At 32.7% G+C, this 26,628-nt stretch overlaps 5 protein-coding genes across 8 annotated transcripts in view; 1 reads left to right on the top strand and 4 right to left on the bottom strand.

Annotated features, from left to right (window-relative positions):
* Positions 1–4,490, bottom strand: part of LOC128891955 (BAG domain-containing protein Samui-like) — a 21,727-nt gene extending 17,237 nt beyond the window's left edge. Inside the window, exon 1 of the mRNA XM_054151953.1 lies at positions 4,152–4,490. Coding sequence (XP_054007928.1) covers positions 4,152–4,325 — 174 coding nt within the window. The 5' untranslated portion in view covers positions 4,326–4,490. The remainder of the gene's footprint in view (positions 1–4,151) is intronic.
* A 1,037-nt stretch (positions 4,491–5,527) lies between these two features.
* Positions 5,528–10,658, bottom strand: LOC128892210 (uncharacterized). Of its 3 annotated transcripts, XR_008461024.1 has the most exons (11): positions 10,374–10,658; positions 9,887–10,192; positions 9,109–9,752; positions 8,829–9,041; positions 8,422–8,733; positions 8,159–8,357; positions 7,904–8,076; positions 7,727–7,824; positions 7,402–7,663; positions 6,746–7,335; positions 5,528–5,668 (listed from the first exon to the last, which is right to left on the bottom strand). XR_008461024.1 is itself a non-coding variant. In XM_054152455.1 (10 exons), the coding sequence occupies exons 1-10, from the start codon at positions 10,501–10,503 to the stop codon at positions 6,814–6,816; spliced, it is 2,859 nt and encodes a 952-aa protein (XP_054008430.1). In that variant the 5' UTR covers positions 10,504–10,658; the 3' UTR covers positions 6,083–6,813. The 3 variants fall into 3 exon arrangements, 2 of the variants coding, with proteins under 2 accessions (XP_054008430.1, XP_054008431.1); XM_054152455.1 differs by lacking the exon at positions 5,528–5,668 and having other exon boundaries at positions 6,083–7,335; XM_054152456.1 differs by lacking the exon at positions 5,528–5,668 and having other exon boundaries at positions 6,083–7,335; positions 10,478–10,658.
* A 693-nt stretch (positions 10,659–11,351) lies between these two features.
* Positions 11,352–15,785, top strand: LOC128892214 (solute carrier family 35 member F6). Its single transcript, XM_054152460.1, has 8 exons — positions 11,352–11,620; positions 12,522–12,618; positions 12,789–12,936; positions 13,017–13,367; positions 13,467–13,551; positions 13,629–13,787; positions 13,867–14,021; positions 14,100–15,785. Exons 2-8 carry the CDS (start codon positions 12,542–12,544, stop codon positions 14,259–14,261), a joined length of 1,137 nt encoding a protein of 378 aa, XP_054008435.1. The 5' UTR covers positions 11,352–11,620; positions 12,522–12,541; the 3' UTR covers positions 14,262–15,785.
* LOC128892209 (ATP-citrate synthase) lies at positions 14,867–23,604 on the bottom strand. 2 transcript variants are annotated; one of them, XM_054152454.1, is made up of 11 exons: positions 23,439–23,604; positions 19,368–19,722; positions 19,108–19,301; positions 18,723–19,033; positions 18,261–18,579; positions 17,753–18,182; positions 17,336–17,661; positions 16,745–17,264; positions 16,363–16,668; positions 15,858–16,275; positions 14,867–15,784 (listed from the first exon to the last, which is right to left on the bottom strand). In XM_054152454.1, the coding sequence occupies exons 2-11, from the start codon at positions 19,707–19,709 to the stop codon at positions 15,693–15,695; spliced, it is 3,258 nt and encodes a 1,085-aa protein (XP_054008429.1). In that variant the 5' UTR covers positions 19,710–19,722; positions 23,439–23,604; the 3' UTR covers positions 14,867–15,692. The 2 variants fall into 2 exon arrangements, with proteins under 2 accessions (XP_054008429.1, XP_054008428.1); XM_054152453.1 differs by lacking the exon at positions 23,439–23,604 and adding an exon at positions 20,968–21,127.
* Positions 23,605–24,478: 874 nt separating this feature from the next.
* LOC128892215 (serine/threonine-protein kinase 16) lies at positions 24,479–26,552 on the bottom strand. Its single transcript, XM_054152462.1, has 6 exons — positions 26,347–26,552; positions 25,827–26,061; positions 25,540–25,744; positions 25,313–25,467; positions 25,095–25,229; positions 24,479–25,004 (listed from the first exon to the last, which is right to left on the bottom strand). The coding sequence occupies exons 1-6, from the start codon at positions 26,454–26,456 to the stop codon at positions 24,888–24,890; spliced, it is 957 nt and encodes a 318-aa protein (XP_054008437.1). The 5' UTR covers positions 26,457–26,552; the 3' UTR covers positions 24,479–24,887.
* Between the last annotated feature and the right edge of the window lie 76 nt (positions 26,553–26,628).

The raw sequence follows: 26,628 nt of genomic DNA, 5'->3' as shown, positions 1-26,628 counted from the left end.
GAGAGAGAGAGAGAGAGAGAGAGAGAGAGAGAGAGAGAGAGAGAGAGATCAACCACACACGCACGTTCGAATGTACTGAAATCAAGCTTGACAAATCGCTCGATTCCCATAGAAATTTAATTTCATACTGCTTTATTCACATGTCGAATCATTCTTCTATTAGCAGACGTTGTGGAATCGCTGTAGCATTTAAAATATCCCAACTTAACCTGAATGTTTCAAATATTCTGTTATATTTAATATTTTCTATCTATTCTCTTTAAATATAAAATACTTCAAATATTTTCATTGCTTTTTTTTTTTTCGCGAGTCAATTCCAATCGATTCAACCTTGTTTAATGTTTAATTTCGTACCTCGTTAAAGAAGATTTTTTTCTTAGTCGATTTACGTGCAAATTGTCACGCGTCGAATCGACAGATTATTCTAGATCGAAGATCTCGCGTCTGGAATGGCGAGAGAATCAATGGCGGCTATTTTGAGAGATCTCGGCGTCGCCGAGAATGTTCCTGCGTCTTCGAAGACGCCTGGGCGATGTTTGGCGATGGCGGCCGCATACACCAAGTATCGCGAACGAATGTTCATTGAAATTCTCGACAGAGAAAAATCTCGAAGAAACTATTTCCTGTCCGTTAACAATTTACAAACGTTCTCCTTGAATCAAGTTTGGAGCTAAACGACGAATCTTTCTTTATTCGACCACGAAAGTTCATTTAATTCTTGTTTTACGTTATTCGCTTCCGCACTTTCCAAGAATATTTATTGAACGTTTAATCATAGTACAAGATTGTTCTGTCTTTTGGTCCAGACGTTAAATAAAAAATTCTCATCGGAGAGGACACACCGAAGCACCGAGCGTATCCCTAACTCGTTGTAGATAGTTCGTAGCAGTGCACGCAGCAGCTATTAGAACCACCCCAATAACATTAAACGCCCCTTTTGGACGAAAGAGGGTGACGACGTAGTGGTTCACGGGATGAAACGAAATCAATATGGTGAACGTGGGTGAATTTCGCGGTGGTCCTGCTAGGACGAAGCCAAATTGCGAAGGGAGCAAAGTATGTACTCGCGTTACACGGTTACTCGGCCAGTAGTCCAGACAGTGCCGTCTTAATACGTTGATCGCCACGTCACCCAGGACATGGGTGACAGAGAATCAAAAAATTAATTCCGAAGATCAATTGTTATACAAAACAAGTCTGGGTAAGATTCGTGAATTTCGATCGGGTCGTGAAACCAAAAAATACTAACGCGAATGTTACATTATACAGTTTTTCAATTGTATAAGAAAAAAATGTTAGTTCCGTGAGTATGTCTGGCACTGAAAGCGTTAAAGAATTATTTAACTCTTGTTAATGTTCCGTGAAAACGGTTAATATTTACGAAGAGAAATTTTTCGTTCGTATCCTGTATTACCCGAATAATATTTTGCCCATCTCTGGTCCGATTGTAAATCCGTTCGACGACCGCAACCGTGAGTTGTTCAAGAGCTCCAGAAGGGAGCCGTGTTCGTTGGCTTTTCGGAAGCGCAGACACTCCGCGAAGAGCCCAGAAATAACGTGTTTGTTGCCAAATGCTCGCGGGCAAATGACTTACCACTTATTTCGCCATGGCAGGCATGCAGTGCGACCCTTACCGCGTGCCTTTTTACGATAAACGTATCGTCGATCGCCAGTTAAGATCGTTCTGGTCGATGGAAATTAGTAAAGCTTCTTCGAATACGAGGACTCAGGGGCGAAGACCAAACTCACGGATCGTTTGTCGTGTACTTTTTAAGCCCGCGAGCGAGCAACCATAAATTTCTTCGTTTTACTGTTCGATCAATTGTTGTTTGTAAAATGTCAAAATATTAAGACAAATGGACGAAACTGACACGGGACCAAATATTAATCACATTTACAAGATCTATTCAAATAACAAAAAACATTAACCGCTTAAGCTACAATCACGTGTGAGACTCGTGGTCGGATATTCGGACCAAAACTGGTTATCACGAGCCTGGCCCGTGGTGTATCGTTCGGGCAAAACGAAAACATCAAATTTTTGTTCCAGGCTGTTCGGAGCTGAAATCGTAGCTTGGTTGAATGTAACTCTCACCCCGGAAAACAAAATTTAATTATACGTCCGTATGCTACCGGTCGATAAGAGAGAGAAATTGCAACTCCAAATTTGTTCATGCAAGTACGATTTATCATCGCGATCGTTCTCGTTCGACTTTTCGACTCTTCGATAGCACCGTTCGTCGCGATTAAGGTACATACGCGTTTAATGGTGCTTTCGAACGTCGAGGGGACCGTGCCAAGACAGCATAAAGGCGATTTCGGATGCGTGCTCTCGCGTATTTTAAGTTACGAAGCACGTGCCCGAAGCAAACCACGAAACTTGGTTCGAATTTAAAAGTCGATCGCTTCGGGTAACGTGCTTTCGAACGTTACGCGAACAGGGTGAAATAAAATCAGAATCGATGCTCGTAAGTTGTACAAACAATTTGTTAGGCGTAAAAATGAACTCTGGGCAAGAAAAATTATAACACGGATAACAGTTCTAGCCTAAAATATTCGCGTATCGAAGGGATTACGATGGTGACAAAGCAGATACATGATTATTTCCTGTTCCCCACACGATCCCCTGCATTCGTCTGAATAAGCGATGAGTCAAACACGAAATAAATCGAATGAAAGGATCATCGAAACCCTTCGATCATTTCCTCCCCTTCCTGACGGACGTGCAACGATGATTGCACGCCCGTTTCTCGAGAAATGGCCAAGTTTTACGAGCCGTCGAACGAGGGGAGACAAGCACTTTCGATTCGACACAAGTAGACGTATCCTCGCAATTCGAATATCCTTTGGAATTAGTTCCTCTTTTATTTAACAAAATGATCGAGAACAAGGGACACTCTATTATAAAACTTCATCCAAACCATAGAAATCTTTAAAATGCAAACTTAATCCTGTTCGATGTTACTTACTCGTAGCCATCTCGTCCGAAAAGGTACAAACAGGAATCGAATCTAAATACGAACCGAAATAGACTCGGCAGTTCTCGTACAACTTATTGGATCCCCTGTGAAACGGTTAATATTACCATAAAATAAAGCAGAGACAGAACAATTATCCGATTATTAGACTATTCGATGAAATAGACATCGCAAAGAAATCATTATTCGAATAAAATTTCGACAACAACCCCCCCCCCCCCTCCCCAGCCCTAGTGACGCCATATGAAAGCACACATATTCATGACGATCGATCTACGTATGTACATCACTACTTGACTATCACGCTCGATGAGACATACAAATCAAACCAATAATCACAATGTGACGAAAGGTTGCGCGGAGAGACGCTAACCAAACTTGTTTACACTACGTAAAGTCATTGTTGAAGGCGTATAACGTTGATTTTTCGCAAACGTTTCGTAACTCTAGTTTAAGAAGAAATATTTACTCGCCATTTTGTTCGATTTTTACAATCGAACGTATTATTAAATGTATTATTAAATGTATTGTTTTATGATTCATACAATACTATGTCAGTAATAAATAACAAGGGATTGATTGCCATGGCAAAACGTCGATTAACATGCTACCAGTCGACAAAGTATTAAGACTGTTAAATCAGTTACAAATTTTGTCACAAATCGTAGAGAAGTCACGTACACGAAATTAGACCTACTGTGAAACGACAATTGTTCGATTGCATTTAAGTAATTCAGTCGGTGAAGATATAAAATATTTTCGACTGCGCATTTATACTATTATATTTGTTCAAATTTTCATCGATCGAATCGCGTCTTTGAATTCTGATGTCCAACGTTCTTTCGCGTCTTTACGTTCTGAAAATATCAAGATTACGACGAGAATAACCGGCAAGCAGAGAAAACTAAATACACGCTGGTGAAACGACGTTGAAATTGGGCCACTCTATAAATAAAGAATTTTGGTACAACGGTTTTCAAATCTTATAACGTGACAAATTTCGTACCCTCGATCGTTTGCAAATCGCAAAAAAAAAGATTTCCCAAAACGTTCATTTTCACCTCTAAAAGACACAGGCGCGACACTCCTGAATTCGATCATCAATCCAACAATTAAAACCGTTCAGATTAACAGACACTAATGTCGTTATGAAAAGTTATTTATCACGCTCACCCTTGAAAATCCGGCATGTCGTTCGAAGGGATCTCGAGCCGATCTGCTGGTCGGCTCGAAAAAAGACTTGCTGTCTTCGTCGAATTGCTGTTTGATTTCTTGTAGAAGTTCGTCGCCCGATTTACCACGTAGTCTGTCGCCGAATTTCGGCTTGTCACGGAAATAGAAGGACATTCTTACGTGTACGGGTACACGACTGTTTCATACACGAATTCGAGTGTTGCACTTTCCGGTCTTTAATCGAACACTAAGCGTTTCAACTCGAAAGAACGTTCTTTTGATCGTGATTTTATCACGAAACAAATCGTCGCGAGATACCCCGTACGAGATGTTGCGCGTGACTGAAAGCTCGCGCTGAATCGCGGTAAGCGTATCAAAGACCGCGCACGCGCTTCGGGACTTTCTTAATCGTGGCTCTCCGACGCGAACGCGCACGCTTATTGGTCCGCGTTCGATCGTCGGCCAATCACAACGCACGACGTTCGACGACTTATCTCCAAGTACCCTAGAATCTTAATGCAAGTTCCGATGCACGCAAGAGTCGACTTGTTACAATCTAAATTTAATCGACGGCTATTTAAGTTTTGCATTTTTTTTTATTTATAAACCGACGGGGAACGCCTCGTGTAATACTTTCATTTGTTGCAACGCAATCGAACATAGCATTCGAAGAAATTACGTTCTATCTTATGTAACGATAGAAAAGACGTTATAATTCATTGCAACGCATTTGAATCGTTTTCGAAAATTAAAATTTTTTTATATTCACAAATAATCTTCGAAATACATAGTTGTATTATTATTTTGGATTGTCATTGCTATTTTTATTGCTTCTACGTTTTGTAATATAATATTATATAGATATTTATGATAACACTCTGCGCTTCCTTAAGTACATAGTTTTAAACCGATTGTCACGTGTAGATACAGGTCTCATGTTGAATAATTTATGTTATAAAAAGTATAGTAAGTTTATTAAATTGTTGTATAGTTTATGCGAAATTTTATTGTATTTTAATTGTCTAAGTCAAATATGATTAGTTACTGTTGCTTACAATATTTTCAAATTCTTTTCTTTATGTTTATATAACCTAATAAGATTAACCGTTCGAAAGTGGATTTTTTTATTTTTACCATTTTATTTCGTAACTGTCGTATTCAGAAATATTCATAATGTCGATTTTCGGTCACATACACCCGGAAATTTGATTATAATTGTTAAATCAGGCATATGTTCCAAATATTTTTATATACGATTTTTACGTATGAATTATTGTCATTACAGGTATAACAGAAGAATAGCAGGATGTTATACCACTGCATTATTTGCAAGCATGTGAATACTTCTATTACAGATTTACATAATCATCATGTCCAGCATCATACTTCACAAGAATTATCGCATACAATTATCAAACTTCAAGGTTTGAAGTTTGTAAAAGAAAAAGATTTAAAATCTACCATGTTAGATTATAGTAATAACAATGAAAATTTATGTGATCAAGTAATTCTTGAGACTGAAAAAAAAAATATTCATAATAAAACATATTGTTCACTAAACTGTAGCCAGTTTACTACTTGGGAACATGAATTGAATAAGAGAACAGAGATATGCGATAATGATTTCTATAATATAGTTGAACAGCTTTGTAATGATTTAATTAATAAGAAAGGGAAAGGAAGAAAGAGAAAGAATGAAACAATTACAAGCAAAATTCAAACAGAAAGCATTGTCCAGCATATTAAAAGAGAAAACATAGAAATACAGAATGAAACTAGTGACACACTTAACCATCTTGACCTCCACAATTCGACACCAAACAATTCATTTTTGACGATTGAAAAATCACATACTGATACTGCTGCTAATAATGAAATTTGTGAAACAGAAGAGATAATCACAATAGATGACACAGTGACAATAGTTGAAGTTGACGTTAACACAAATATTTTATTGTATAATCCATTGAATGGTCTTTTTTATTGGACTAAAATCACAGATATGATTTCTGGTGCAAAAGAAGTGTCTACTAAACAAATAATGTAGTTCTTGTTCCTCGATAAGTTAATGGAAATGTTAAAACAAAAATAAAGCTCTACATTTTAGTGTAAACATGATATAAAGTATAAAAAGTAAATCGAGAACAAGCAAAAATTAGATTGTCTGTTTGGTATCAATATTAAATCTGATGTTTCTTTAAGTAAATCTTAACCTTCTATCAAATGCTTAGTTTATTTACAATTCATCTGTCATTAATATAATGATGGATAAGTTTTTACTTTTTTAACGAGAAAATACTATATATGCATGTATAAATATAAGTTCACTTTATTTTGTATTATTTACGTATTTAATAAAACAACGAAATTTTATTTTACTTTTGATACAAAAATAATGTAAAAAGATATTGCTTATTTTTCTATATAAAATAAATGTGTTATTAATAATAACAATAATTCTAGTTTCGTTATAATTACCCTGCTTATAAAAGTACAACTTATGATTGCATATTATAAGGGAAATAGTTAGAGTATGATTTGCAAAGTGCCAATATATAGTTTTAAAAGTAATATTTAAATATAAAATTGCATACCATATTGATGTACAAAATAGTATTTATAATTCAACTCGTGTCCAGTAGACAAGGCATATTACTTTTAATTAATAGCAATCCATTGAATTCACATCTCCTTGTTTATGCATTGTTAGTATATCATCCAATATAGATTCAAAGCTCGTTGTATACGTAGTCAACCATCGCGATTTTTCTTCAATGATAGCATCGATATCTGAATCAAAAATCCTCTGAAGGAATGTTTGTCTAGTTACACAAGAAATAAATTCAAACGTTTTTTCCGTTGTGTTTTGTACTTCTCCATTCATTTTCAATGAATTTTTGTAGATAGAAGCAAGAAGATTTGCATCATTAGCATCTACAATTTCTTCAATAACATTGCTAGAGTTACTAAACACTTTTTCTGAATTAGAACTTTCAATATTATTTGATTGTTCATATTTAATATACGAAGTGTCTAATGTAGCACTATCTTTGGGAAGAGGAAGCTCTGGCACAGGTTCGTCAAGTTTATATTTCAAAAGAAACGATTTAAGTTTGTTCAGTATACCTGCCGAAGTTCTACATACTTCGAAATCGCTGTCATCTTCTAAAGTAACTAAAAGAACCTAAAATTCGTAACAATAGATTATTACATATTGTTTTTAAGATATATGTCGAATGAATTAACTTACTCCTAAACAATTTTGCTTTGCTAATTCATCTAATGCTTTGTTAAGTCTTCGTTTTATTTCGGTTTCGTTTAATGACACAATTTTCCTGTGTTCTTTGGAAAATGTTACTTTCGGAAAGTGTCCGTCGAGCACCCCTTGATCGGATAAATGTGATTTTATGAATTGCTTCCAGTATTCAAGGGCACTTGTTTTTACTTCCCAATGAAGATCAGAAATAGCAGCTGCTGACATTGCTCGTGACATTGAATCAATAACATCTCTCCTAAACAGCATTATGCCAAAAATTTATATAAAATAGACATCAATTCTATTTAATTATACTTACTGCCATTTACAATGAACATATAACTCCTTTATCAAAATTACAGCTTCCTTCCTTACTATAGCTTCACTTTCATTGTTAAGTAGATTTATTGCAATATCCTGAAATGTAAGGGAAAGTACTTTTTTTGTGCATTTTAATCGACGATTTCATATATTTTTGTAAAAAAAAAAAACATACAGGTAGATTAAGCTGCGATAATTTTTCTTCCCACAGTCTGTTTATTCGAATAGTAGTTGAAATAAAAGCTAAAGCAGATGCTCGAACATAACTTTCACTGTCTGTTTTAGCAATTTCAAGTGCAATTTCTAGAAACCGATTTGTTAATAAAAATTCTTGAAATGCTGGATATTCTGTAAATAATTAAACATATTACATATTAACACATGCTAAAAGTATATTGTGTCAACAGTGGCTTCGTGAACAATCACTTACTGTCTTCAGAAATTGTAGCAATAGTATTTAAAACTTCTAGTACACTATCCCTTACTTCCCAGTTTATATCGTGTAATCTTTTGAATAACGTTGGCCCTATATCATTCATGTTGCTGTCTGCTTCAACGAGTAGTACTAAATTTGGCGGCATGAAATTTTGAATTGCCAACTTACATACTTTTAAAGCTTTTACACAGACCTAAAAGAAAGTTTTATAATGCATATGATATATATAAATTTAATAAGTTATTTAAAATACATACCACAGGTATTATTCCTGGATGATTTAGGATTTCTTGTGCAAGTGATAGCAAGCATATAGTCTCTACACATTCTTGCCATTTTAATTTGAACTTTTCTGTCATAACTGCTAACCCATTAAGAAGTGATGCTAACAATGTAGGGTGATCAACTATGGGGTCTCCCTCCAATGGAGATACAAACGTAAATTTCTTTGGTCCATTTTCTATGTTTGCCACATTATTTGTTCCTCCTGTATTAGCTTTCTGACATATATTCGGCACATAGTTCTTGAGAACATGACATAATGTTTGGAATGTAATTACTGCAACATCCTGTTATGTACATGTATACAACTATTAATTATAATTCTTAACAATTATTTTATTCTTAAATAACAACATAAGTTAAAAATATTTTTTTAACATACCCTGTCCATAATATCTGTTATTTCTAAGAGCATATCAATGCATACTTTGCAAATTTCTGCTAAAGGTAAATCATTTTTATATATAGAATCTCTTATATTGTATGCTAATCTTTGCACAGCTGTAGATGTCACATCAATCATTTTAGTAAGAAACATATCAAAAAGATCATGATTAATATATGAACGTCTAACACATACAGCCAAGGGTATAACCTATTAATATAGAAATATAGTGAATCATTTGTTAAAAGTATTATTAAAATATGTGAAAAATCCATACCATTATACTTATGGCTTGATGTTCAAACTTATGTTCATGTGGTAGATCAAATTTACGTAATGACTGAAGCTTTTTCCAGTATATCAGTAGCAATTTATTTGTTTTTACTATTTCTATTATATAATTTTTCGATAAAAGCATCATGGATACATAACACAAATCGTACAAAAACTTTTGAGTTACTTCAAGATCAACAGTTTCTTGTCCTTCTCTGATAGCACGTTTTATTGGAACGAGTAAACTTAACATTAACAATTTATGAACATATGGCAAAAATTTTGTGCTAATACATGCTTCAAAAAGAGCCTTTATTCTGATATCTAAATTAATAACTTCTTGGCATAATTCAGGTATCATATTATCTATGTTTGCGAATAATGTGTTCTCCACTATACTAGTTAATAAATCTAACGTAGTACATAGTAATGCATTTTGTTCCAGATAATTATCTTCCAACCCATTGCATACTTGAGACTTAAAAGTGCTCGACATTAATGGTGCAGCAATTGTCAAAATAACTTCTTTACAAAAATTGATATTTTGTTGTTCTTGTAAAAGCAAAAGCCACAAAAATGTTTGGCTTTCGCGTGTAACATACATAGTGTGATTCCAATGTGCATATTTTACAATATCCTTCCAAACATCTATAAAACAGGTGTTCATATTTTAATCGCATTAAAATTTTTATTCATATTAAAAGTATACTATATGATATCAAAATGATTGTCTTTCATTGTTTAAATTTATATAGTCTTTCTGCATTCAGTATATTGCTTACCAGAATCTATAATCCACTGTCTGCCACTTCGATGTTTGATCAAATCGGATAACATTGTAGTGTAAGCCATTTTAATAGATGCTGGCAAGTCATCATCGTGAAGTTTAAAAACATTGCACAGTCTATTGTACACATCCTGGCATCGCCAGTAATGAAAACGTAATTCATTACGTGAAATTATTCCCACAAGTTTCAAAGTAAACACACTTATAGACTGAGGAGGTTTGCAATCGGAGTTCCAAATGTTCAATGCTCTCAACACCCACTTTTGGAGTAATACACAATGCTCGTAATCGTCCGATGTACCTGAAATTAACGATTTTTAAAAATAATAACAAAATATAGCAAGTCAAACTATGCATTAACATAAAATAAAATAAATAACGTCAAAGAAGTGTAACGAATATAACCAAACTTAATACGAAACTTTATATTGTACGATTTTATGAATGCACTTTATAACATGGTATCTAATCTATTTCCTTACACTCTTTTATATTCTGAGAAATGTGGGTTAACAGGAGATCAAGATAAGTAGTAGATGCAATGTTATAATTAGGTAACAGAAACAATTCCAAAACTTCGGATAACCTTTCACTGTTCTTTAATGATGTCATTATGCTCTCGTATTAAATTCTCAATAATTATGCGAAGATACTAGACTGTTACTTGAGTTTTTTTTTTTAAACTACATATCTTTCATGCAGTCTACCGTACGTCGATAATATTTGAGCATGTATTTACACACTTTCAATACGCATTGCATTCAGAAGTGCGTGTTATTTAGAACACTTATATTTCCTAGAATTTCATATCTCGGAAAACGTGTGTAAAGAGAAATTATCATTCTTTAATCATATATAGTAAAGTAAAACCAGGTAAAACTTGCATAAATCGGAGTAAAGTTCGAAAGTTACTATTGTTGACCACTATGGATACGATAGATATAAGTTTGTTTACTTTATCTGCTACTGGCGGTCGTTTCAAACTTACTGTTAGTAATCGCTTATAATTTACATAAAATAAACATTGTTACTCCACAGTAGCTTTAGCATTATTCAAAACATTTATATTCTAATAACATGAACAGATTTCACTATGAGTATCATATGATACTCTCACCATGGCACACCGATTGAGAGGCACTGATACACACATGTATGTACAATAAAGTATTACTCGTGTTTTCACACATTGTTACGAGCAACTGTTAATATTACATACTTATATATCATTATCAGAATTAGATACGTAAAATATGCCTCTCAATTTTAATCTACTTATAGTTAGTTCTGTTTTATTCCAATCAAAATAAAACTATTTTAGCTCGTACGTTCTCACGTTCTTACATTATATTCGAAGTAGCATTATCATTTACTTTCGCGATGACTACTTGAAACAAGAATTTCAAGTAAGAATTGTATTTAGCTCCGATTTATATGGACGCATAATTATGCATATGGAGGTGGAAGAAGTTGAGAACCGTTAATGCGTTAATGCTGAAATTGATACGTTCCCGTGTTCCCGTCAACTTTTCCGTGGTTTTTCTCAGATATTCGTAGACGTGACACTCCTACAAGAGGAAGAGATTGGTTTTATCATACTATTATCTTTATAGGACAATGAACTTTGTTACCTTGTATATTGTAAATACAAAAGAGTGTTTCTGACTTGGTCATTCTTACAGTATGATAATTTTACTGCAAGTCTATTAATCGTGTTGTGAAAACAAAGGTATTTAATTAGAATTCGTTTAGTCCTCGCAATGTTTGTTTTAATAGATTAATAGCTTTCATTTAGTTGTATTTATTATTGTGCTATGAAACATATTTATCGATTAAGAATATTGTGCTTGTTGTAAAATTATAACAATCAGTAAGAAGTTAAATCTGTTCAACTTCTTGAGAAGTTTATCTGCTTGTGTGACATTTATTGGCTTTAATACATATCTAATCTACCAAAAACTCGAAATTATCGATAATACAATTTATAAAGTAACAGCAACTAAGATTTCTATGCAGTAATAGCAAAAACATTTGGCTACCATTCTTTCCACGTTTTATTCCGTGTAACGTACGATAAATCGTACTCAATCTTTATTCGTGAATACGTCTTGACTGTTTCGTTATTCTTTATATTTTGAAATTAATTCTTTGTATTGCAATTTACACTAAGAAGCGTATGCATCTGTAACTATACATTATAAAATTATTCATATTGTTTATTTCTTCAAACTTTAATATTTAATGGATACAAATGTTAAAGAACAATACTATTGATGAATCATAATAGCATGAATAACAAACTGTTTCTGTGAACTTTTTGATCAGCATTCTTAATAGAAAAAATATATTAGGTTCAACTTAGAATTTATCTATCCATGCTAATAATAGATTAAAATATTTCACTTTTTAGAATGTGCACACATATTAAACCTATGGAACATTTGTATGTGGTCTGACTAGATTAGATAGCCATAGTGAGATTCTTTAGTTATCTGAAACAACACTATAACATTGCTTCACATTATCCGAGTTTGTGATTCTTGAAACAATTTTGTCACTATAGAGTAACTTTGCACTCTGGGCAGTGTTTTAATACTTGTTCTGTATAACTTTATGAATTTTATTTCCAGAATTTTATACATAACTAAAAATGGCATGGACGCGTTACCAATGTATTTTAGCTGCTTTGATGGTTGTTACTGGATCATTTAATACTTTGTCTGTGAAGTAAGTAGCAAAATTGAGATAAATACAAAATTATTGAATTGAAATATAATTAATTTAAAAAAATGACAAAAAAAATTATTTGTTGACTTCATTTAAATATAATTGTTTGTTAGACCAACATTCATCCACAATACTGTATAACTATGTATGCCTTTGTGGCTTTAATTTAGATTTGCAGATAAACAAGTTGTACCAAGTGAAGATGGAGAAGCTAGACATTTTAATCATCCTTTTATGCAGTCTTGCTTCATGTTTGTAGGAGAGATGATGTGTTATCTATTATTCAAAATTGTTTATTGTTATTATAGTCGAAGAGGTGTAAGTTTCATTCATTGGATCCACATATATTAATATTTATTAACTGCAAAATATTTAATATCAGAATTATCTAATTATAGGATAGATCTGTGCAGAATAATCCTTTGACTAAAGGCTCATCTACATTTAATCCTTTTATTTTACTTATTCCTGCATTATGCGATACATGTGCTACATCTATTATGTATATTGGCCTGAATATGACATATGCAAGTAGTTTTCAAATGTTGCGTGGTGCTGTTATTGTATTCACTGCTGTGCTTTCTATGGGTTTTCTTGAGAGAAAACTAGGTATCCGAGAGTGGATTGGTATAGCAATGGTTATAATTGGTTTAGCTGTTGTTGGATTCAGTGACATAATTAATGCAAAAGATTCACAAGTTGACAGCAACTCTGTTTTAACTGGAGACTTACTTATTATATGTGCACAGGTAATATTATACTTTAAACAATTTACGTGTCTTTTACACTTTTATAACAAAATCTGTTTGTATCAAATATACAGTAAATACATATAATTATTATAACAGGTTATAACTGCTGTTCAAATGGTGATAGAAGAAAAATATGTAACTGGAAAAAATATACCAGCACTTCAAGCAGTTGGTTGGGAAGGTACTTTGTAATAATTATTAAGTAGAAAATGTTCAGTTGTAGTAAAACTAATACATAAAAATATACTTCTTTTACAGGTATCTTTGGATTTATTAGTATTTGCCTCTTAATGATTCCTCTTAATTTTATACATGCATCACCTCCATTTGCTGACAATTCTCAAGGGACACTTGAAGCCACTAAAGATGCTTTTATTCAAATTGGAAATAGTAGTAATTTATTGATGGCAATAGTTGGTCAGTATATTTATTATAAATGAATTGAAGCGTTAGAAACAACTTCACAAATTTGGATGACTGTATTATTTTTCTACAGGCATTGCATTTAGTATAGCTTTTTTCAATTTTGCGGGCATCAGCGTTACCAAAGAACTGAGTGCTACTACAAGAATGATTTTAGATAGCGTTCGAACTTTAGTTATATGGGTTTTCTCTTTAGCATTGGGCTGGCAATATTTCCATTACTTACAGGTAAACATTGCAATATCTGTTTCTGCATCTACTTCATAAATGTTCATACGAATTTAATACGTTTACTGTTATGTACAGGTTATTGGTTTTGCTGTGCTCCTCATTGGAATGTCATGTTATAATAATATCATTATCCCTCAATTAGTAAGAAAATGTATATATCAGGTAGGCCGACATAGACGACCTCCCAGTGACCGAATCATTAATGTAGTGGCAGAGGATCCTCCAGAAAATATGTGATATTTATATTGCTCTTCGAATTCACTCGAATGTTAACCGTTTCGTGATATTAAAAACTATTCTATGTAGTTTTTGTAAAGAACGGTAAAGCCTGTGATCTTATCGATATACAAAATTAGCCTTGCTTTGTAAGATTGATTATCGTATTTTTATGGCTATCAAAAGATTATTAAAATTAATAACATTAGCAATAATCTCTACCAATAGAAATTAATTGAAATACAAATTCAAAAATTTACTATATGAAATAAGTATTTTTGCAGGTTTTTATGTAAGCATACTATACGAATATATCAGTCATTTTACAGGTGCTTTGTACTTCCGTTAAAATCTATACATAATATCCAATACTAATCGTTCCTAGAAAAAATATTTTGAATGCTAATTAGTATACATAAAAATATTATTTCACCGTTAACATAAGAATTAAAAAATTAATGTTTAATAAAATACTGAAATTTGTAATAAATTTGCGGACATAATTATTGTAACTGAAATGCGAATATTTGACAACTACTTACTTTTTATTCTAATTAAGCACATTAAATCATGTATTTTATCATGATATTCTTTTGTTCTTATACTATGTGAATAATATTGCAAAATAATCTTTATTCCTTTATTTCCATTTTGTATTATTAAGATATTACATCTTTTATTTATGAAAATACTGACACAAGGCAACCATTCCCTACATTTTATCTACAATTAACATAGTATTAGATTTCAAGGTTTCAGTATGACTAAATAAGAAGTTAAGGATAATGCTTAAATATTGAACATATTTTATTATTTTGCATACTTTATACGTAAATCATAAACTACCTTGTGCAGAGAATTGTTGATGTAGCATATACACATATATAATATGTGCGTACCATCACATTTTTTTTATACACACGTATGTAATGGTATACACGTATGCGTACACATACATGATTAAACCCATCTAATAGAAAGCTCCTCAAATAATATTTATATCTTCATTTATCGGAAAAAATATATTTTGTGCTATCTTAGATAAATTACGCCAATAAAACCTAATTTATTAGTACTGCACATTGGTCGACAATTAATCGTCGAATCTTTCCGATTTGTGTCCCACGTTTTTGGCTAAATAAAAAATGCTCTATGGAATGTTTAATTATATGAATAATATTTGTTATTTAACGTGTGTCTCATTCTTTATAAATTACTGTCGACATAAAACCTTTGAACCGCGGTTTCATCGAATACAACTTCGATCCGCGACAATGAATATATTCATAGTATATTATACGATAGCTCACAAGCATCTGTTCTAAAAATTAATCTGTCTTTTACGGCTATGAGCTAGCACGTATAACATGACCATTGTAACTATCTAAACTTTAAATGAATTCGTAACATTTATTATGCGTTTACGACAGACAATGCAAATGAAAGATGAATTCAATTATATTGTTCCGGCAATACATAGGAAATGTCATCCCAAGGATGTCTGTATAGGCCTTGTTTCAATCTCTTTTGATCCATATAATGACCTGTATCAAAAAAACAGTATTATATCATAGTCGAGCACAATTTTGTACGAATAATTCGAAAATAAGTACTTACCAATAAAACCTATGCTCCTACCGAGAACGAACAAACTATTTATAGCACCAATTTCGATATATTCCTGTGCTTCTTCTCTAGTAAAACTTCCGCTATTCCTCAACATATCCACAAAGGCACATGCAATCATACCATCCACGTTAAGAATTAGGTTAGGTTTCTTACTCGTAGTTATCTTTTCAACTTCCAATGCATATTCAACCAACGGCTTAGCAGGGAAATTCTCCATTACGAATTCTTTGATAAGCTTTACTCGCATATCTGGATTATTTATTGATTTTATGCGATGGCCAATACCCATAATAAGTTGACCCTTTTTACGTGTATTATTCACAAATTCTTGTGGATGTAATCCAGCATCGTAGGCTTCAGAAAACATACGAGCCGCACCATCTAATGCTCCACCGAAACGATCACCCTGTTGTTAACATTTGTATAAAATTTAGAACTAGTTTTACAAAAATATATAGAACAAAAATGTTACAAAATGTCGTGTTTCGCTTACGATAGTTAGAAGTCCAGACACCAAAGAGCTGACTAAATCTTTACCAGCTCTTGCACAAACAATAGTATTATGGGCTCCTGACACGGCTGGACCGTGATCAGCTGTTAACATTAAAGACATCTCAAGGAATTTACAATACATAGCTGGCAAGCACCGCTGGAACCACAATAATGAGACTACACCACCAATTCCTACATTTTGTTTAAGAACCTCAGTAACGGGCATTCCAGCGTACAATAATTCTTGACCACGTTCGTCACATATCGATGTCATGAATGACGCTGGTTTTCGTATTAGGCCGAGTTCCTGTAAAAATTAAATTATTCATAAAATTTGTCGGGAAACAAATAGAATTTTATTTCCAGACAACTAAATACAGTACCCTAGCCCAACTGTAGTCCATGGGAACGGTTGGTGGTGGAAGTTCGGGTTCTGGAACAATCTTTCCTGTTTTTACGAGTATTTCGTAAACGTTCTGCATTAGATCTCCAAGACTGTCGAAACTTTGCGGAACGTTAGCACCAGCGCTTTTCAACGCAGCGTTCTTCGCAGAAGCCGTTTCCAAATTACTATGGGCGATTGATCCAGCATGACCAAACTGCACTTCAGAATTGAACATGCTGGCACAGGTACCAATGCACCAAGCGATCAGTGGCTTTGTAATCCTCTTTGACTTCAATGCTTCGCACACTTCATATTCCTCCACGCCACCGACTTCGCCAAGAAGAACTATCAGTTTCACTTCAGGATTTTCTTGATAACGCAATATGTGATCCATAAACGTAGTTCCTGGATAACGATCTCCTCCAATTGCGACACCCTCCAACACTCCGTTAGTAGCTTTCGAAATTATATTGTTTAATTCGTTGGACATACCACCAGAACGAGAAACATACGCGACGCTGGAAAATAAGATTGTCTTTGTAACTAAAGTTAACATACTTTAACACAATGTAAGGAGGAAAAAAGTTACCTGCCAGGCCTATAAAGTTTACTATGAAGAATGTTGTCCATCATTCCACCGGTATTACCGATCTTGAAACAACCTGGTTTAACACCTCCCACAGTAGCTGGACCGATAATTGTAACTCCTCTCTCCTGTGCCATTAGAATTATTTTTCTTGTCATATTTTCGGGTATACCTTCAGCAATAATAGCGATCGTTCGAATTTGAGGGAACTGCAACGTTTCAACTGCGCTTTCATAAGCAGATCTTAAAGATGCGAATGTGACCATAACGTCTGCATCCGTATGTTTAGTCATAGCGTCTTTCATTTGTTTGTAAACAGGGATGAGTATCTATTACGTATACAAATAAAAAGAATAAGTTTAAATTTTATTGTGATTAAAGTAAATATTGTGTAAATAAGAAAACGTCAATTGTACGAACCTCCTTATGGCCCCAGTAGAATTTTTGTTTGTGGTCACCAGTGAAGGGGTATACAATAGCGGCTACAGATGGTTCAGATCTGCGGCAAACGAAGTCAAAGTCTAGCATACTTTGCACGGCTCTCGTTTGCATTCCCCAAATAATAGCTCTAGTTTTACTACTGAAAAGTTGTTTCGTTGATGCATCCACAGAGCTGCTTGCTTTTAATTTGGGTTGTTTGGTAGGTGAGCAAGAAGCATTCTTTGAAGGAGCCGCTGGGCCTACATCTTGTCCTGAAGGTAATAGAAAATTCGCGGTAGAAAATTCTTGAGCTTCGGGATCTGGAATTGGCTTTTTACCCAAAGCCATCGCACATATCGCTGTCATATGAGTTTCGGGACCGAATACATAAACAGGTATACCAAGTCTTCTACCAACTTCACGGATAATTCTGAAATTAAAGACACAAATTAAGACGCGATCCTTTGGTATTATTTGCCGAAATTGTATCTTTCGAATACGTAAGTACCTTAAACCTTCTTGATAATTTGGTCCTGCTCTTCTTACAAATATTTGTATATTGTGTTCTACAAGCTTCGGTTGATATTCTTGTAATGCCTTTACAATACCCTTAAAGGTTGCAGCTACGTTCGTGAAATTGGCGATACCTCCACCGATAATTAATACCTTTCCCTCTTTTCGTTTTTCTTTTGTCATTAAGCCCAAAATAGTTTTTGCATAGTCATAAGTTTGCTGTTCACTAGGTGCACCAGAATACTCGCCATAATTAGCTAGTTCGTCCGCGCCACCCAAATCGCAAATCGTATCTGAATATATTACAGATGCACCTGAAAACAAAATTTTGATATGAAAAATGTACACGAATACGATTTAACCTTTCTAAAATAAAGGAAACGACTTGACAATCACAATTTGGTTAAAATGAACCACATTAATCACGTAAATGATACTGCTGTTCGCTTCTACTGACCACCGCCAGCAACCATAGTCCATATCCGACCAGCTGGATTAAGAAGAGTCAATTTCAAGCTAGCCCCAGATTTAGCATCCAAGTCAGCGATATAGGCCTCTTCTGGATACGCGTCCCGTCCGAATGGTGGTGGATAATCAATTTCTCCCCAGTCTGGTCTACATATGAAGTCTGCAGTTGTATCCAATTTAGCAGCAAGATCAAGTATATAAATTCCATTGTCTGTCACCACTAATGGATTTATCTCCATATAAGTAAAATATAAATTAACATAAAGCTTATAGAGAGATTCGATAAACTTGGCAATTGTTCTACAAAAAAAAGTGTATGTGTTATTATATTTATCAATATTTTTAAAATAAAAATTTTATTTTGAAATACTTACTCTTTTTTATCATTTGCCACATGTACTAATAACTTCTCCATTATCATAGATTGATCTGGGGCCTTTTCTCCAACAGATACTTCAAGTTTTAAAGCTTTAGCATCAACATCTCCAATATCAACTCCTCCTTCATGATGGAATAAAATAGTGTCAGCTTTCCGGTGGGAGTAGATACAAACATATGCTTCCTCTTCCTACAATTTAAAATGTTATTGGTTTACTCATTTTATTGATTCCTTATAACAACACCAAACACCTACCTGTTTGTGGGGAACAAATGGTTCAATGATAAATGTTCTCAGTTTTCCAGTTGTCTTTCCTATTCGTTGATCCTTATTAATTCTCTCAGCTATCCATTGTTTGACCGTGGGTAAATCTGCATTCACTTTAATAAGGCCAAGTTTTCCACGTCGCTTGATCAACTGATCAGGCTTCACAACCAATTTCTCTGTCTGAAGCCATGGATTGGTATTTACAACATCTGCCCAATTTGTGTCTTCTGTGATGGACACAAATCGACATTTAACTGCATTTGTACCATTGGGAAGTTTGCGATTGATGAGGTCTTTTCCAGTTGCCTCCCGAATTGCTTTTGCAGACATTTTTTACCAATTTCTAAAAGCAAATATATTATTACTATAGATTAAATTTCCATACAGTATTGTTTAACTTTAAAATTTTTTTTTATTTACAATTCTTCTTTCTAAAATATTTTGTTTATTTAGTACATAAAACACATGGTTAAAAAAACGGACACGTAAACGGTAAAAGCGTCTACCGCTTTAGAAATTCTCAAGTCTAAAATGTTAAATGATTCTGTAAGTAAAAGTTGGCCGACCGCATTCCAGCGTCAAACGGACAGAACTCACCGAAATTGTTATAAATATTTCTCAATTTTATCACATTCAAAATAAATCTATTTTTAATACATTTTAATCAATAAGTACTTAAAATACTTTAAAGGTATTTCCGAAATATTGAAAAATTAATAAATATTCATAAATAACGATCACATTTACGAAATACTTGGAATCATTTACGTTGTTTTAGGCAGTGCAACTTTATGATTATTTCACGTTCACGCATCATTTACATATTAAATACACTTTTCTCCAATAGCAATGTGTGCGTTATACAATCATCGCGCATACGATGTGTGCAATGCAAGCGCATGAATGTACTTATTTGCATATACAATGTAGATGCATAGTAATCCTGGAATTTTAATATTAAATTCTTATCGAACAAAAGGATAACTGATAAACGCTACAGAAAAAGTGTTACGACAGCTAATACATTTGTTTATTTGAATTAAAAATTAACTTTTCGATTTTTAAACAATTTTGCCACATTTAAAATATTATATTATCAAAGTAACGAAGTATTTCCGAATACGCGTAAAATTCACGATGAAATTTATTTAAAACGTAATCAAATCAAATATCATACGTTTATATCGATTCAAACTTGACGCTAAAATTAAATTTTAAATAAAAAGTTATAGTGCAAGTAATAAAATAAAACATTACATGCTCAGAGGTCTAGCGAAACGGATTAGAACAGAAGTTTCTAACGGATTTAAAGCAAATGCTTTCACTTTAACTCCAACTAATGCCTTCATGGTCATTTACGTCATCGTGTTTGATTTTTAAATTTTCCCCCATTGTCAATATTACATACATAATACATTAATCATAAACGAGACCAACATCGCATTCTGCATGAATGATTTTATCTTCAAATTGACGTATTATCGTCATATATAGACGCTCGTAAAATTTGTACATACAAATAACGTCTCGAGTGACGAAAGATCACAATTGAATGTATAGAATGGTAAATGATAGCACATTCACTCACCGGAAAAGCGTTTAATGCTGAACGTTCGATTTAGTAAATACAATAGAAGTCGACCTTAACCTTCTCACGTTGTATTTTCTAACCTACGAGATTTCAAACGAAGAACACTTAGAAACGATCCACCCCACACTGCCGTCGGCAGTTAACTGAACGTTCAAAGTGATATCGTGCGCATAAGTAACAGCAAGCCACACACGATATCTCAAGATATCGTACGATTTTACCATTTTTTTTCTCACGGTCGCTCGTAATAACCTATTTTCTTTTTTTCACTATCACGCGTTATACAGCTAATATTTTACAGATTGTAACACGAAAAATCTATTTCCTACGATATTTTTACATTTTAATTCTATTATTTCAATTAACCTCTCTTTCTTTCATTTTTATGCGTTAGCTTTTATATTAAAGCCACCATATCATACATAAATACAATGTAAATCGATATCTTGAATTTACTTATTAAAAAAAAATTCATGAATCTAAGCATGCCAATGAAATATTTGCGGATTTGATTGCATTACACATGCACAAGAAGTTGCGTATTACAGTATTATTTTAATGTGATATTAATAACGTAATATTCATTAGATATTCAAACAACACGAGTTGGTTCATACAAATTATTCCGGTAGTGAAACAAAATCATCCAAGTCTAGAGGATCGTACGAGGATTAATTGATGGTCACGTGACCGTAATGCGATCTCTGGTTACCACGTGGACAGATAGCAAAGGTTTTCAAACTCTTATTATTATGCGATTTATTCATGATTTTCACATTGGATAAGCTGCTACGTTCGATTAAATTTAGAAATATGGTCGTTAAAGACATGTCAAGTTCATTTCACTTCTCTACGACAGTACATAGTATTCGATATTTTTATGTAATAAACAAATTTTAAATAATATCGTTTTAGAACCATTAAATCGATGGTACATCGTGGTATTTAATAAATTCTACGTCACTACGACACATCGTTACTTTATTAATCGTTAATTGAATAATTAAAATCGTTCAACGACTTATTCACCGTGTGATGTAACATTATTTTATAATTTATATTCTGAATTTTATTTAACCAGTACCGAATAAAAAGTTGCTTATCCTCCACTAATTATTCGCGGTTTAATTTAGATAAGAGTTTTGTACAATACAGGTATTAACAAGTGCTACTTTAGCGATAGTCGTGGTTCTCAAATACCGGCCATTTAATACTGTGGTTCTCAAAGTAATTAGTACGGGTTAAATTACTACATAATTTGATAGTTGTATCCACGTACTTCATTGCGTGACGAAATATCAACGTACGAACTAATGAAAAAGGTATATAGCTTTTTGTGCAAACTCGACACAAATTACTTCACTTCAAGCAAACAATAGTTTCGTGAATCGTCGATCTTCACTTATCTCTACACTTGTATCTTCTACATCCAAGTGTAACCTTGACCTTTCGAACAGTTACAAGACTTAGACGTATGACCAATAAAAGTTTCCAAGGAACAGTTAGAAAACGAACGAAATTACCTAATTAGTTTTTCTGTCTCGTCAAAAAATAAATTGGAATAAATTTTGAATTACGTATTCAATTCCCTACTTAGCATTGATTTATACATATATATAATTTTTCTCGACTGTACGATACGATTTTTCAGCTACCGAATAATAAATTATTTATAATTTATAATTACCCGCGTTTTTTATTCTAATCGATATTTTCACATTTTCTTCTAGTTATGCATATGTGTGTTGTACTAAGGATAGGACGAAGTGGGATTTATTGCGTAAACGATTAGCATTTGCTATGTCATGACAGAGTTCTAGAATCTCAATATATGTATTTCGTTTTTCGATTAAATATATGTTGAGAAAACACAAGAGAAAGAGAACATAACACAATTAAATATTACGATTTAGTTTTACACTAGGAAATTTTTCGAATTTCTTATTCGTAGTATTCACGTTGAAATATTTCTTAACAAACACGTGAAAAAATAAGTCAACTACAACTATTTCACTGACGGATCTAAGTAAACGTGCATTTCATTGACAGTACGCAACACTTTGAAATAGTATACAACTGAATATAAGTATACGTCACTAAAGGAATAGATGATTTTCCCGTATGAATGTAAAACACGTCTTATCACAAATTAATAACGTTTTCAACTGTGCAAATAAGATCTCAAATTAACGTTGCTTTTTTAATGCTTAACTGAGCTATAGATTCTTTTATGCATCGTTAAAATAATTTATTTATTCGTATAATCGAAATCATATTTGTTAAATAATGATTGTTATGTATTTGACTACTTGTACGTGCGACACAAAACTCATGCAATGAGTTACCGACTAAATTTTCGTTAAACATCAATAGTATTTCCTATGGAAAATTTTTAAACTGATAAGGTTAGTTTGTCATCACAGGGACCAGCTCGCGAACGGAAATAAATTTAACTCAAAGTGACTTACGATTCACAGGTAAGACCGATGAAATGTGAAAATGTATTTTCTGAGAAGCCTTCGCTATGTGAGAGACTAGACAAGAAGAGTAGTCTACTTAAAAGCACAGGCTCCTGAAAAAAACTACTTTACATTCTTAGCTACAACGACGTTAACCGGTGTGAAGCTGGCTCAAAAATTATCGAGCGTCTTCGAGATTGAAATCATTCTAAATAATTTTGTAGAATTATCTTTCGGGTAACAAAATCAGAATTTTCTGCAATAGAATCACCTTGGATTAATGCAAAGTATTTTTAATCATTCGTGAATTCAGTTTAACATTATCGAGCTATTATGACGTATTCGTGACGTGGCAGTAATACGTCACATCGTATGATTCTCTATGATGTAGAAAGCAATCGTTTCTGTATGTGAAATTTAGATTATGACATTTTTTTGCAAATTTCATACGAATGTTAAAAACATAAATTCTTGTAAATTTTTGTATAGGTAATAAAAGTAGTTATCTTATGATTTTCCAGCTTCTTCCACAACCCAGTAGCTCTATTATTTCAGTTTATTAATTCAATATTTTTGGAATGTAATTATTTACGGCACTCTTTAGTCTTAGTATTGAATAAATTTTCATTGATGTATTTTTACCTTTGAAGCAAAACTAATCTTTAAATTAACCTTTCTTCAAAATATTTGAAATTATTCATGTATGCTAATAATATGAAATTTTGTACTTAAAGAAATTATATAAGACCACAAGGAAGTTGACAATTTTTCGAGCATGAAAGATTCCAAAATATTTAGGTTCCTGGCCTATTTCTAATAGCATTTAAAAATATTAAATAATTTATATTATATGTATACTATCATACAAAAATTGTACACAAAATATGTTATTATATCATAATTCATATATATCTTAAATGTGTTTATTGTTGTTATACCCTATTACTATTAATTTTTTGTTTAAATGCTCAATTCATAAAACAATGATTTCATATAGAAATGAAATTATATATTATAAATGGATAGGTAAAAAATAATACATATTAAGATCGATCTAAAGAAAGCTAGCTGATTATTAATTCAAATGTCAGCTATCAGTATTGTGTTAAAATAGTATATCATATTTATGCTTCCAACGATACTATAAATGTGCTGTAAGTCTGAAATTTTTGTTTTTCAGAACATTAATATTTACGTATGTATTTAAAATATATCTTAAAGTTTATTACTTAGTAATTCATTTTTTTAAGGTCTGAAATGATATTGTAAAATTTTACAAATATTTCAAACTTTGTTAGTAAAAAATTACTGTGTTATATTATTGCATTTTAATATCACGTATTTTTTCTGTACTGTGATAAATATTTTCGATTGGTGTACGTGATGTAAGAAGTATCAAAAATCACCTGTACATGCATTCTTGAATAATAAATATTTAAATTATTGCTCTTTATATGATTATACTCTGTTCTCCAACTTGCCGATAAGATCATGTACACTTTCTATAACACTGTATATATAAGGACGTTCCATAGGGTTTACCTTCAACATTGATAAAATCAGATCCTGCATTTCCTACAAAATTTAGAATTCGGGTATTACATTTAGAAGTTTCAAAACACCAATCACACAAAAAATATACTTAGATGTGCATAGTTACTCAACCTCATTGTAAGGACTATTTTCTGGGAATGTAATATTTGCACTCATGACAGCCAAAGCAACGCTATCTCCTCTTTCATATACAGCATCAAAAGGCGATTTAAAATAGCAGAGTGCATACAGAATACAGCCTAAAGACTGAAAAATATTGCAATGTGGAGTAGCATTAGAATAAAAGTGTAAAAATGACTATAGTTTAAAGAATTATACTAATATTTTACCCAAATATCAGTTCGTTCATCCACCATACAATAACTTTCAACATTAAATAATTCTGGTGCTCTGTATGGCATTGAACACCTTTCTGCTGCTAAATCTTGCAATGTTTGCGCTGCCTGTGATCCGCATACTTTAACTCTTGCAGGTGCTACAGAACCTAAAAAAAGCAATGTTTATTTAATGATGTTATTGTTAATTTTTATTTCATATGGTAACCAAGATATTATACCTAAGTCCATTATAATAGGTGTAGTACCATCACCAAGAACTATATTTGCAGTCTTTAGATCTCTGTGAGCAAGAGGTTCTGGTTTTGCTTCATGAAAAGCTTTTACACCTTCGCATATTTGTGAAAAAATATATAAAATTTCCAATGCACTCATATAATCACTGTTTTTAGCACGTCTTTCTAATTCATTTGCAAGTGTACCTCTCTAAAGATAAAAAAACACCTTTTTAAATAACTTACAACTTTTGACCATTACTCAAGTGTATCTCTTAAGATACAAAACTTACATGATAGTATGGTAAAACAAGTAATGCTTCACTGGTAGCGTTAATGACAGGATCTGCTGTTCCTTTATAAGTGGAATCAATACATTCTATTACATTTGGATGTTTCACAAGATTGTGATATTCTATTTCTTTTGCTGCTAATCTCTGGTCCTCTAAGCCATGACAAATTATCTTTTTAATTGCATACTTCTTATGTGTTAATGCATCTTCAACTAAAAGTACAGTGCTGAATCCACTAAAATACAAAATAAACTAAATTAAGGAAAATCAAATTTAACATGGATAAAACACTCACTTTTTGTTAATATGAACTATTTTTAAATACTATTTAAGAATGTCATTTACTATTACAAACAAACACGACAGTATAGGTTATGTGAGATTAACAATGAGATAATTTTTTTCCGTTAGTAACAGAGAACGTATAATACAAAATATTTAACCAAAATAAGTGTCAATTTGCGAAGTTAATGTAAACAAAAGTATTAATCTATAAAAGTCTGTTTTGTATCAAACTTGCCCTTCTCCAAGATGTTCGCGAACTGTATAATTTCTTGAATTTACCGTGATAGTTTCTTTGGAGCATATACAGCCCATTTTTAAAATTAAACTTAAACCGAGGCTATTCATGTTGTGCTGTACATAGTAAAAGAAATAGATTAATGATACACCTAATGACTTTCTTTATCGGCGTGCAAACATCTTGACATACGTCACATATGCTACCATAAACTGCAGATTGCTTCAGATCAGTTCAGAATTATGTTTGATTATGTTATTTGAAAGAAACAAACAATGAGGA

This window comes from Hylaeus anthracinus, unplaced genomic scaffold, assembly GCF_026225885.1.
Source record: "Hylaeus anthracinus isolate JK02 unplaced genomic scaffold, UHH_iyHylAnth1.0_haploid 12002, whole genome shotgun sequence".
Classification (NCBI taxonomy): Eukaryota; Metazoa; Arthropoda; class Insecta; order Hymenoptera; family Colletidae; genus Hylaeus; species Hylaeus anthracinus.
Note: the sequence above shows the minus strand (reverse complement) of the source record. Positions and strands in the feature narration are given on the sequence as shown.

What these genes read in the sequence shown, in the direction of transcription:
- LOC128892210 (XM_054152455.1), bottom strand. Translation starts at nt 10,503, where the DNA reads ATGACATCATTAAAGAACAGTGAAAGGTTATCCGAAGTTTTGGAATTG. An exon ending in TTCTCAGAATATAAAAGAGT is followed by an intron (nt 10,193 to 10,373) that starts GTAAGGAAATAG and finishes CGTTAATTTCAG; the next exon opens with GTACATCGGACGATTACGAG. An exon ending in TATCGCAGCTTAATCTACCT is followed by an intron (nt 7,825 to 7,903) that starts GTATGTTTTTTT and finishes CTTACATTTCAG; the next exon opens with GATATTGCAATAAATCTACT.
- LOC128892214 (XM_054152460.1), top strand. Translation starts at nt 12,542, where the DNA reads ATGGCATGGACGCGTTACCAATGTATTTTAGCTGCTTTGATGGTTGTT. An exon ending in GTTATTATAGTCGAAGAGGT is followed by an intron (nt 12,937 to 13,016) that starts GTAAGTTTCATT and finishes ATCTAATTATAG; the next exon opens with GATAGATCTGTGCAGAATAA. An exon ending in TACTTATTATATGTGCACAG is followed by an intron (nt 13,368 to 13,466) that starts GTAATATTATAC and finishes TTATTATAACAG; the next exon opens with GTTATAACTGCTGTTCAAAT.
- LOC128892209 (XM_054152454.1), bottom strand. Translation starts at nt 19,709, where the DNA reads ATGTCTGCAAAAGCAATTCGGGAGGCAACTGGAAAAGACCTCATCAAT. An exon ending in GACTATGGTTGCTGGCGGTG is followed by an intron (nt 18,580 to 18,722) that starts GTCAGTAGAAGC and finishes TTTTGTTTTCAG; the next exon opens with GTGCATCTGTAATATATTCA. An exon ending in AAACTTTATAGGCCTGGCAG is followed by an intron (nt 17,265 to 17,335) that starts GTAACTTTTTTC and finishes CTTATTTTCCAG; the next exon opens with CGTCGCGTATGTTTCTCGTT.
- LOC128892215 (XM_054152462.1), bottom strand. Translation starts at nt 26,456, where the DNA reads ATGAATAGCCTCGGTTTAAGTTTAATTTTAAAAATGGGCTGTATATGC. An exon ending in TTGTTTTACCATACTATCAT is followed by an intron (nt 25,745 to 25,826) that starts GTAAGTTTTGTA and finishes TTTTATCTTTAG; the next exon opens with AGAGGTACACTTGCAAATGA. An exon ending in AAAATAGTCCTTACAATGAG is followed by an intron (nt 25,005 to 25,094) that starts GTTGAGTAACTA and finishes TAAATTTTGTAG; the next exon opens with GAAATGCAGGATCTGATTTT.